General features: G+C 38.4%; 1 protein-coding gene across 6 annotated transcripts in view; it reads left to right on the top strand.

Moving 5' to 3' along the window:
• The window catches only part of Pot1 (protection of telomeres 1), a 57,768-nt gene that overhangs the window by 36,568 nt on the left and 8,388 nt on the right, over positions 1–12,812 (top strand). For all 6 annotated transcript variants that reach the window (XR_010065690.1, XR_010065689.1, XM_063286481.1 and 3 more), the window contains 4 exons: positions 4,404–4,573; positions 7,602–7,687; positions 8,834–8,896; positions 11,396–11,552. Coding sequence is in view for 4 of the 6 variants with exons in the window: in XM_063286481.1 (XP_063142551.1) it covers positions 4,404–4,573; positions 7,602–7,687; positions 8,834–8,896; positions 11,396–11,552 (476 nt within the window). In the remaining 2 variants the exon portion in view is untranslated. The remainder of the gene's footprint in view (positions 1–4,403; positions 4,574–7,601; positions 7,688–8,833; positions 8,897–11,395; positions 11,553–12,812) is intronic.

The raw sequence follows: 12,812 nt of genomic DNA, 5'->3' as shown, positions 1-12,812 counted from the left end.
AATAATAATAAAAATTATTTTATTTAAATGGCTAGCTTCTAGACAGCATGTATTTGTAAATATGCCAATGCTAGTTTTCATTTGTAATATCCACTTATAAGTAACTTAGAAGGCTAGAAGCAAGAGAAATATATGGATTTTCATCATACATTAATTTGTATGATGCAAAATATTTTGTGTTGGTATAGTTTTCAAGTCATTGTAAGAACCAAGATTTTACACTCAATAAGAAAATATCTTCAGGCCACATATTTTCTTTAGAATCTCCTTGGATTCTTTTTCGCTTGTTTGTTCTTTTCCAAAAATAGATTTTGAGTTATCGTGTGTGCTGGAGCAAAGTCTGATTGTCTGGAAGCAGATTCGTCAGCCTCTGCTCTGGGCCTGACTAGGACTCACGCTGCAGCTCCTGACACCACCAAACAGCCCGGAAGAAGTCTATTCCTGTGTAGCTGTGGGAAAGTACAGACTGAGGTCCCCAATCGTCACAGGTCACTGTCTGTACAAGGACCATTGGGCGTTGGCCTCACAGGTCTATCCCAGTGAAGTCAGGTGGCTCTGTGATAGACGTGTGACTAAGGTTCTAGTCCCAGTTCCAGCTCTCTAATGTAATTTCCTAAACTTGCTTGATGAATGTAGACAAGAACTATGTGCATCTTACTTAAGTCTTATACCACTTGTAGTGCACACAGTAATTTGAATGTGTTTCTGTATATCTTACTGTCCATGGAAATTTGGCAGTCCTTAGTAAATTTAGACTCATAAATGATAGAGGTACTTTTTGTTAACTTTTACCCATATATTTTGAAGGTTTCCTGTAGCAGATACCACTCTTGTGAGTAACAGCATGCAAAGTGCTTTCGATAGTATCTCAAGAAAGGAGAGCTGCTGGCCTCACTCCACGTGATGAGAAAGTGAGGGCATTCCGAAGACCAAGCTGCAGCATCCCTTTCCAGGCTTAATAAACACTGAGAGGAAATGATCGTAGCTGTAGATGATTTCAACCTACTTATAGAAGAGAAAACACAGGAATAAAACTGTGTATGTGCAGCTTATTGCTGTTCCCTTTTATGAGAAAAATATCCTAGAGCAGAGCACACTTGCACTCTCATATTGTGTTACAAAAGGTCTTGTCTGACTAAGATCAATAAACAAGGTGCTGGGCAGGGCCAGGGTTGTGACTGCATCTTCTTATCCTTAGACATGTGTATGTGCATACAGGCACCTGCACTTGGCAAAAATGCTTTTGGAGATAGACTTTCAAATTTTCTCTGGAGATTCTGTCTACAGGGATTGACTTTCTTTGGAAACATTAATAACCATAAATTTGAAGGTGTTTTTATATACCCAGGAAGGAGTCTTTATCGAGGAGGAAGGATGTGTACTTTTACTCAGCTCCATTGTCTACTTTGACCTTTGGATCATTTGAATTCTCTTTCCCATGCTACTGTCCTGACTGTACATGCACCTCTGCCTGCCCTGCTTCTCTTCCCTAAATCTCAAACAGCTCATTGCAAAGGCTCTCGGGGCAGTGGGGATTAAAGAACATCTGCTGGTTAAGCAGTCCAAGAATATTGTGAATGGATTTTTAGCCAAAATGTTGTACCCTGTGCATTGTCCACTAGAGGGTGACGTGAGCACACATAAGTAAGAAAATAGATGGCATGTCATTTCTCTCAAGGACATTATAGCATTATAGCATTTGCAGGGCTGTATCAGGATGCAAACAATTCTCTCTGTGTATGATATCACTACGTAATGTTCCTTGGTACCAATTTTATTCATTTTCTCACAAATCAATAGAAAGTCTTCAGTCACATGTCATTTATACAGGTACCTTATTCTCAGTACTTCAAGACAGCTGTTCATATCAGCATGCATGGATCATTTCATAACTTGTATTGGAGCAGGAAAGTGTTTTTAATAATGACTTTATTATGAAGTATGATATCAACTTCCCAAAATAATACAGTCTTACCATGCTGTAATTCTTAAAACAGCGTAAGGCATACAGTCATAATCACACTTCGTCGTTTAGTGGCCTACTAATTATAGTTAGCCGTAGGAGGAGGAAATAAAACCATTGCACCGTACCTACTTTTTAAACACAAACTGGAGGATCCTCTTCTGCAGAAGCAGAGGTTTCTTTCTACTTGTATATTGTTAGGCTTAGCTACTGATTAAACCTTTGTAACATTACATTACACGTTTATGTTTTTATTGTAACTCTTTAGCTTGTAAATTTGGGGAAAATACTGCATGACTAACAAAATTAAAGAATTTTTTAACATACTAGATCATCAGAAACATTTCATAATCTACTCCATCTTCACAGAAATGCAATGCTGCCATCAGAAGGCATTTCTGATTTTAACAGCTTGTCGTGTTGACTCTCTGCTGGCCTGTACATGCTGTGTACCAGTGCACTGCAGCGAAGGAGACCCGTAGTAAGCAGCACGCACCCACCGTTTGCATTCTCTGCTGAAGATTGTACATCAGTTATTCCAGATAGGCTACTCATGGAACCTTCTCAAGCCCCTGCGGATCTCAGTCTGTTACAGCTCGAGTCCCCTCTCTTGCTCTAGTAGCTATACCAGTGTACTCCTTAGAGTGTGCACTGTGCTTCCACCTTGCCCCACGTCCTACTCCTCAGGTGACCCTTCTTTCCTCCATACACATTTTTGAAATAAGTTGTCAAATGTCATGGAAAACCCTGAAGTGTCCAGCTGAAATAGCCTTAAATTTAAATTTTAATGCAAATGAAATTGTACTTGAGATAGTTTAACTAATGTAGGTCATTTCCCTGTGTATCAGCTTTCTTTCTGGTCCTTTGAAGGTTATCAACATCTGTACTATGGAAATGCTGTACTAATATATAATCAAGACATAGTGAACGTTCCCAAATGCTTACAAAACAAACATTTTAGTATTTATTATTCTAGTATCTCACTTTAGCATCCTCAGTAAAGTACATATTTCTATTGAGTTTTTGCATATTTTCCCCAAGCCTCTGCATTCCCTTTTCTACCTCTGATGTAGAAGCAGGTAAAGGGATGTGAGAGAAAATAGGCTGGATACCTTCTCCTGCCTACCGTCAGAAAATCCACAAGGACCGTGAAGAAATGCGCTTCGAGGCGAAGGAGTAGCTGCGCGTATGGCTGTGTCTTCCTGACTCCTCTCTACTGTCTTTGCTCCACCAGCACTAAAGATTAACAAGGAGTGTTCAGAGTAGAACCTTTGCTTGCTTGCCTTTCTCTCCTTCCCTCCCTCCCTCCCTCCCTCCCTTTGCACCCCAACCCCATTTCCACCCCTCCCTTTGATGCTTGTTTTCTAATTTTACCACAGTTACTGAATTTGTAGGGAAAAGGAGAAAGATGGCTCCTCATTTATCACATACTCAGGAATACTGTTTATATGTAAATGAATTAAATTTCCTCTTGCATTCTTTTTCGATCATAAGACTATATAAAAATGCATGCAGTTTATACTATGTAACTTGTCCTGTTGCATAGATGTCAAAGTCTTGACTTTATTTATTTTATTTTATTAAAATGGGGTTGCCGGGGCTAGGTTTGAAGATGTAGGTACAAACTGTTTCCCCTTAGCCGATGCTAGAGGCTGGACAACGAACGGCACTTGGCTCAGGGTTAGCGTCTGTGAACGCCGAGTTTGTTTTCTCATTTGACCTCTTCATTGAGAAAAATCCTAAGTTCTCTAGTTGAAGATGGTTTGACTGAATTTAGAGAAATAGTTGACATCGACTATAGAGTAGTTAATTCAACATTCTGGTTTGATTCCATACTTGAGTTCACATGATGTATTTTACACGGCCATGATAGACGTACCACTGCTGCATTGCAACTTTACTTTCTATAGAATCCGTGCAATGGGGAAAGCATGTGGTGGCCCATACATATAATACCAGCACTCACAGGGCCAAGGAGCGTTTCTATGCCTAGCAAGAAAATTAACCTGTGAAATAAAAAGTCTATTATTTTAATGAAACTACATGATTAATTTTTTTATAATGTGTCATAATGAGGGCATTTTATGTCACATTTTTAATATTTTAGACCAGTTCAAACAAGTTCTTTTCTAAATATTATCAAATAGAATTTCATTTCAATCATAAATACATTCACTATACTTTATTGATGGAAGTCTGAAATGGGCCTGCTTATGTTTTATAATATTTACATTTTTCAAATCCATGCAGCTGATCTTAGTCACAGTACTGTCCTGCTTCCAGTATCTTCTGTATCGTTGGTTGTTGTGTCCTTGGTTATTATTTCCTATTAATTGTGAAATTTTCAAATATCAGAAACTGTTAAATTTCAAATATCAGAAACTGTTAAATTAATCCCTTTTATTCTAAAATGAGATTTTTTTAAATCATCTTTTTGTAGATTGGAAGCTTTATTCGAATCTATAGCCTCCATACCAAACTTCAGTCTGTTGATTCAGAAACCAGCAAGTCATTGTTAAGGCTGGAGTTTCATCTCCATGGAGGGACCAGTTATGGTCGGGGGATTAGGGTTTTGCCAGATGAAAGCTCGTGTGTGGATCAGCTGAAAAAGTGAGTATTTTATGTCTCTTTTTGAAAAACATAACTGAGATACTTGTTAGGTCACTCTGCAAGCCTGTTTCTATGTCTGTGTAAGGCCTTAGTTTGTTTGTTTGTTTTCCTCATTGTCTTGCTGAAAATCAAAACCAGACTCTTACCTGCTAAGCATATTGTACCACTGAACTATACTCCTATCTTTATCTCTATGTTCTTAAATGCTTTCATTCAATACATTTTGATCATATCCTTTTCCCTAACTACTCCCATATTCGTCCTCACATTTCTGCCTACCCAACTTCATGTTCTTGTTCTCTCTCTCTCTCTCTCTCTCTCTCTCTCTCTCTCTCTCTCTCTGTCTCTCCTCCCCTTCTCTCTAGAAAAAAAAGGAAAACAAATCAAAACACATAAACTAGACAGAAAGTTAACAACACAAAAACTAACAAAACATACACTGCGTAAAACAAAAGCAGCAACAAAACAAAGTCTGTTTTGTGTTGGGCACTGGACAGTGTAGGACCTAGAGCTGTTGATACACCATGAGAAAGCCCACTGCTGAAAACTGATTTTCCTTTCTATCAGGTACAGCTAAAACTAACCTCTCGGTTAGGGGAAGGTCTTTATATCCACTTCCCCTTTTCAGAGCTTGGATTTTTTCCTGGTGTGAGCCTGTATATGTCAAGTTCATGTTGTGACAGTCTCTCTGAGTTCATGTGAGCATCAGTCCTTTTGTGTATGACAGATGATTTTGTCTTCCTGCCTTCTGTCCTGCATCAATCCCTGAGGCTTGAAAGGAACAGTGTGATAAAGAAACCATATTTCAGTACGAGTGCTCCAAAGACTGTCAACCTTGGCATATTGTCCACCTCTGGGTCACTATCAGCTAACATCAAGTACAAGGAGCAGCTTCTCTGACGAGGCTGAGAACTGAGATCCACCCAGCATAATCCACTTCGTTTCAGCTTTACACACGAAGCTTTCCCTTTGTCCAAATGAAAGTAATAACCAGGTCCTAATAATGCCCACCGTGGTATCACTATCCCCTTCTCAACTGCAGACACAGAAATGATAAGCGTGGCTGGGTGGGATTGCTACGCTTGATCAACATGTAGTTCGTGAGAGTGAACCAGAGAACAAAGTCTCTGCCAGGCTTCTGTGAGACTTGCTTTGTTACTGCATCTAATCTGAACCTCTTACCTTATCCTCAGGTAGACTTTTCAGACAAGGGCAAAAAGCACCACGTTCTTTACCAAAAATCACAAAAATGATTTTTAGGCAACAAACTAAAATTATTCTCCTCTGAAACCTCTTGAGCCAGGCCCACAGAGTTCAAATTACCCTCAGCACCAATGTCTTCCCCATTCCTACTTGGGTGGCCCATTAAGCCCCCACTTTCCAAAGTCCCCAAACCCACATTCTTTCACACAAAAACATGTTCAGGCCTACCCAATTCCTGGTACCAACTTCTCTTTTAGTTAGGGTTTCCATTGTTGTGAAGAGACACCATGACCACGGAAACTCTTGAAAAATAAAACTATGAAAAATAAAAACATTTAATTGGGGCTACTTTACAGTTTCAGAGGTTTAGTGGCTGGAAGCATTAAAAACATTCAGACAAAGCCAAGAATTCTGTATTTTTATCTGCAGGCATCCAGGAGGAGGCTCCATTTCTACACTGGGCATAGCTTGAACATTAGGAGAACTCAAAGACCACCCCAACAGATAGTGACACACTTCCTCCAATAAGGCCACACCTATTCCTGCAAGGTCACACCTACTAATATTGCCACTTCCCAAGGGCCAAGCATATTTAAACCACCATACAAATTTATCTATTCTATGTTGTCTTCAAAACCTGAAATTCTGTTCTCTGTAGACTTACCTATGAGGTTTTTTTGTTTAACTTCAGTTTTTCATTTTCCTTTTTATTTCTTTTTGGGTTTTCTTTATTGATTTTATTTTTTTGATAAAGTCTACTTATCTTTAGTTGTTTTCATTATTTCATTCAACTGTTCGTATTTTCATTTATTTTTTATGGTCTTTTAGAAATTTATTCATATCTTTTTAAGGTCATTGATCATATTTCCATTTGCTATTTTTGTTCTTGTTTTATACTTTGGCTTAATTGCTTTTCTCAGGGCTTATTGTAATAGGCTTTCAGGATTCTGGAGGAGTCATACTGTCTTGTTCTTCATTCTTGGATCTTTGCCCTGGGACTTGGGCATCTGCAGATTTAAGGTGTATTTTGTTGAAGATAACTGATTTTCTGTTTGTTGGAGGACTTTCTCTTCTTTGACTGCTTTGGCTCAGTATGAGATTCTGGGTAACAAACTGTTCTAGTCCTAGAAAAGGGTGGTGGTTCTGGGGTCTGTGGTAGAGAACTGTTCTGCTGGTTGGTGGGACCCCATGAAGGAATGGAGATAGCCTACAAGGAAAGGCTGGAAGAAGCGATTGGGAAAAACCATAGAGACTTTGCATCTGTACCAAGACGTTGAGTCCCAAGGGTGTGATTGTGAACTGGGAAAGGGAATCAGACAAGTAGGCTGCAGCTGGACTAAGGTTATGTGTGAAGAGGTCAGAATGGGACACAGGAAGAAGACTGAAGGTCTCCTACCTGAACCCCATGCTGGGAGGCAGTCACTGGTCCCTAAAAGACAGATTTTCTGCAGGTCAGTGGAGTCAGAAAGCAGTGGAGATGGACTTCAAGGGAAGGCTGAAAGGGGCTAACCGTACTTTTCTAAGCTTCAGTGATGTCATTGTAACTGATAATGTTAACCATTAAGTTCCCAGATTTTTTGTTTTTAGTATTTCATTGACTCAGTGTTCTACTCCTATCTTTCTCAACTACTGCAGCTTACTGTGAGGGCTTTAGAGGTCTCAGATAATCTGATAAAAGCTATAGAATATTGATTAGAATCATACCAAATGATGTAACTTAACGAACTCCTGGATTTTTAGGGTATAGCTACAAGTTTTTCTATTGCATTTGCTACACAATTTGCTTTTATATTCTTCATATATTTTATATTCTTTTATATTTTAGAGATTTAGAATGTGCAGATTCGGCAGTCACTCAACCCTCAAATGGTATCTGTCAATCAAAAAATGAGGATAGCTTTGTACTTTCAAGTAAGGACAATTTATAACATTGATATTTTACTGCCTCATAATTTTAGAAGCACACTTTCCTTTTCAGTGGTTTCTTGCTTAGGTCTCTTTCCAGTTCACCTGACTGTACAGGGCATATGTGTATGTTCATTAAAGTAACTCTTTAAACATTTGGTTTGTCCTATGCACTAGCATGGTTCACTGTTAAATATATAATCACATTTTCAAATTAAAGTAATAGTGTTTACTTGTTTTTTGATGTATACGTGGTATTTTGTATTCACTAAAAAAAGAAAAATTTCATGAATTCCCTAAGCAGCCATTTTCCTTGTCAGTTTCTTTTTTTTTTTTCCTAAAGGTAACAAAAAAATATTGAGATTCCCTTATATTAACTAGCCCAAGTTGGTTTTCCCCCATACATGGATGTCTAATGCATAAACATGAATCATCCAAATCTCTCAAAGATAGTCTTGTTAATCTTAGTGTGATTGCTTTTGACACACTGTTCTGAGATGCGTCTATGCTGGAACATGTGCCAGTAGCTCATTTCTTAGTGCGAGGGATGTGCTGATGAGTGGCCTTGGAGTAGAAGCACTGCCGTCTCCTTTCATGACTATGTGGCTTCTGTATCCACCAAAACATTCAGTGGCTATTAATACGGTCTTATTGGGGGTTTCCTAGGAATCACTTATTGGTATATTTTGAAACATCTTGTAATAATTCCTAGTAGTTGCAAAACTATTTCTTAAAAAACAAAACAAGCAAAACAAGCAAAAACAAACAAACAAACAAACAAAAAATCCAACCTGTGTTCTCTGAATGACCTTCCTTAGCCAACAATCAAAACACGAGTTGATTTCTAAACATTTCTGGTTTGTCAGTCTTTCTATCAATACCAAAGTTCCTTGATTGATATACTAAGTTGCTATTCAAAATTCTATATTTTTCCTCAAAGAAAGGAGACACTTTGCGTGTCAAATTTTACAACTAAGCCTGATATTTTTGCTAGGAACACCAGAATTTGAGGAAAACAGACATGTCAACATTTATTTAGGCTGTCTTCGTTTTCTTTGAACAGAGTTCCTTATTTTAAGTTTTATATTAAGTTTCTAATAGACATGCTAAAGAGCTATGTAATTGTGTGATTTCCCGTCTCCCTTGCTTTAGGCTCTGCATCAGGCTCAGTATCCCTGTATGAGGAAGAACGATGTCAGCAAGTCTCTTCTACAAGTAAGACTGCTCACATTTCAGTAACCAGCATACAGGCACCTGTCTATACTTCCCAACCAATTCCTGTGTACCATCCGTGACCCTGGATTTCCTGGGAGCAGTTAGTGTTTGTGTGTAACTTTGATCCCCCTACCTGCTCCTGTAGTGGTATAAGGTAAAACCCATGCATGTGCATATCTCTATATCGAATATGTAGTTTAAGTTATAGATCATTATGATTTATAAAATTTGTTGCATTGGGTGTGTTATTAGCTTAACAATATAAATTGTACTCTGGCATTAATTTAATAAGATACTATTTTTATACCTAAGAAAATATTTTCACTATGCTCCCAAAGTTTAACATTAATACAGTAATAGTACGTATTTTACTACACACCCAGTTATTTTACCTAACTTGAGAAAAGAAACCTTAATTCAGAAAAAAATGTTAACAGAAGCACATTAAATAATTTGTTCATTGGATGTATAATGCTCTAATAATGGAAGCGTTTCCTCCCGGAGAAAGGAGGTGTAAGTGCGGGATGGAAGAAAGATCAGTTGTGCTGGAGCTGAGCACGGCGTTATGCTCAGGCTCTAGAGGCCTCTGTGAGACTGTTACAGGTAGTGTCAGGCAGAGCAGCAGTCACAGGAAATGCACAGACAAATCCTGATTATAGGGATAGTCTGGGTATCCTTAGAGAAAAGGCAGATTCCAACATTTGGACAAGGAAACTAGAGCTAAACCGAGAACCCTGAACTGCTAGAAAGTAAAGAAAATCTCACTTAGTAGAAAATACCAAATCTGAAACAATGTGGTCAGGAACAAATGATTGAATTCTAAATGTTTGATAAAGAATAATGCGGTTACTCCTTTCTCGTTACTCCCGTACTAATTGCAAAGTTGGAAATTAGTTCAGAGTAAAGTTGAACATCCTTTACTCCCCAAAACCAATTCCCTCCCCTGGAGGGCAAGCTCCTCCCTAACAGACCTCTTCCTAGAATGCATTAAGAACCAGGGTAACAGAGGAGCTTCTGTGCCAACAATGCATGTCGGAATCTGAGCAGGAGAAAATACTAGGAATGCCCAAATGATGCTTACTCAGCAAAGTGAGTTTCTCATCATCAAGCCATTGTCATGATGTGAACGCAGACTGGGGGCCATTTCAAGTTACACTGTGAACACATGAAAGTCAAATATTTCCCACTGTCAAGATTAGAACAGAAAGGTAAAAAAACAGTTGGGAAGATTCACGTATCTGATAATTGTATAATAGTATTAAATCCAAGTTGATTATCTTTGAAACGGTTACTACAGCTATCTCAATGAAACATTCTTTTCATAAAATACTGAAATGTTAGGAAGGACATAATGTCTGGAAGCTGCTCGCAACAATTCACTTACAAATTTGTAAGGAGAGAGACAGAAAGGTGGACACAGAGACAAGTATATTACGGAATCTTTTTGAAGCATATTCAGGACATCTTCATGCTCTTGGAATTTTTATTTCAGTGTGAAAGTAATACGAAGTTCACCTCAAAGGCGAAGTGTGGCATGTATTCATTTTACTTTAAGTTGATCAGGTCTGCACAACATGGGTGTTACCCACAAGCACTTACCCCACAGGAAGGCTTGGCTGCAGTAGAGCTATGTAGAGAAGCCTGACTGGGGTTTGTAGGTCTGGGGCGGTGTTAGCTCCCTGACTTCTGTATTCTAAGAGCTGAGTCAGAGCTTTGCATTAGAGTGTTTAATGTAAACTCATTTTACCTCTCCCAACCTTGCAGTTAGTTTTCTATTCCAGGCATTTCCTCCTACTGGTCTTTCCTTCTACTGTTAACTCTGATGCCTTCCTCTCTCCACATCCTCCTTTTCCTCCTCTCCTATTGCCCCTCTCTGTTTACAAAACGAATCCCTTTTCTTTCACACACCACATGACTGCGATAATTGAATTCTCCTAATCACCATTTCTAGTCTCACATTCTGACTCTTTAATGAAAGAAGGTTCAATGAAGTCTTGAATTTGAGATCCCCAAGACAAGAGCCTGTGTGGCAGATCATTTTTATTTAGCAAGTCCACGTTTTGTTAATGTTTGAAATCCAATTGGCATGTAAGCTGTGGCCTAATGCATTGTCTGAGAGGTTGGCCGTGAACTGATTGACTCTTTATACAGGTAGGTTAATAGTCATTTTCTAGTTAAAATAGTCCATCAAGTTTCCCATAAGTTAGTTCATGGAAATTTCTGTTACTTCTATATTAAAATACATAAGCACATAATATTTAATGGTATAAATATGCATAAGCACAGTGTATATAATTAAATTACCTCTTATCCCAGTTACTCAGCCTCTGTGTTTTAGTCTGGTGAGTTCCTGCTCTGTGCCTGGCACAGGGTCCATCTAGAAACAGTAACTAGCTGCGATTCATTTCAATAAATCTTTGCTTCAGGAGAATCCATGCCAAATGTAGCTAAAACTCCCATGCATTAGTTACTCTGATGTAATGTAGAAATTCTTCACAGTACTCACAGATCACCAGCACTTAGAGAAAACTCCATTGTGTGCCGTTTTGAAGCAAAAGGCTCCGCAGCAATATCGGGTCCGTGCCAAGCTGAGGTCGTATTTGCCCAGGAGACTTCCCCAGTCTGTTAAACTGATCTGTCCGCAGTGCCATTCACTGTAAGTTTTCCCAAAATGAGAACAAACAGAAACCGTTTCCATGTCATATTGTTCATAATTTATAGATATGCATGCCCATATGTTTGTCTGGTTGCCTGTTTGTATATGCGAAGTTTTAAGTCCTAAAAGAAGTTATGATTTGATTAATTTGTAGTAGTTTCAAAGAATGCTGATGGCTTAAAGGGAAAGTACTAAATTGCTCCAAAAACTCTTTCTGTGTATAATAAAATAGAATCTATTTGCATGCTTAAAATTCAAGGTTTCGTAGGTTTGATAGATATAACTGAAAATTTTCTGTCATACTGAATAATGGTAGTGTACTAATACAGTGTCTTCCTTCCAAACCCCAGTTATTATGTGAATATATAAACAGAATTTTTATAATCTTCTTAATATGAGTTCATCATAAAACATGTTTAAATAATGATTTTATTTCCTGTTAGTCTCTTTAATATAATGTGCCATCTTCCCTTGAAATATAAAAAGTGGTATTTGGGAGAATACAGAATACAGAGTGCATGACAATCAGTACCAGGACAGCATCCATGAAGCTAAAGCTCTAGTGTACTTCACATATAATCACACGCATAGCTCTACACATAATTTGTATGTTTGCATGGTCTTCGTTAATATATCTCTAGAATAATGTATGTTTTCCTTCCAAATTCTGAGATTATAGTGTTTTGGAGAGGTTTCATCCTGAAGGTGATTAAAGCATAGAAATAAAGCATGTCAGTGAGTGTGAGAGATTGCCCGAAGTTCCAAACAGCCGGTGACACAATGAGGACAAGCACTTAAACCTTTCAGTTCTCAGCCATGCCATTTGTACCCTGTGAACATTTGTGACTTACATGAATTATTGACTACTAAAGACGACTGAGGTTACTATGTTTTAAAATAGGGACCCTGTAACAGGGGACTCACTGGGGTGAAGGCAGAGCCACTTGTACAGTTGTCTACCAGCAGACTGGTCCTGGGAATAACTGTGGCATGGACCAAGGAGACAGGATGACAGGTGGAAATGCCTGCTGACCTGGGAGCCTACGTGATAGGACGTAGTCCTCTGACTTCCACATGCACCATGGTGGTGTTTGCCAACTGAGTCAAATATATCTCCCCAGTTAGGACATGGTCTTACCTTGCCATGAAATGTTGAATATCTATTGAGTAAAATCCATTAAATCTGAAAAATGAATTATTTCCTTAACTTAAGAAAGCATAGCTGATTTAATCTTCATATGAAATATTTTTAAAAAATTG

This window comes from Rattus norvegicus, chromosome 4 (assembly GCF_036323735.1).
Source record: "Rattus norvegicus strain BN/NHsdMcwi chromosome 4, GRCr8, whole genome shotgun sequence".
Taxonomy (NCBI): domain Eukaryota; kingdom Metazoa; phylum Chordata; class Mammalia; order Rodentia; family Muridae; genus Rattus; species Rattus norvegicus.
Note: the sequence above shows the minus strand (reverse complement) of the source record. Positions and strands in the feature narration are given on the sequence as shown.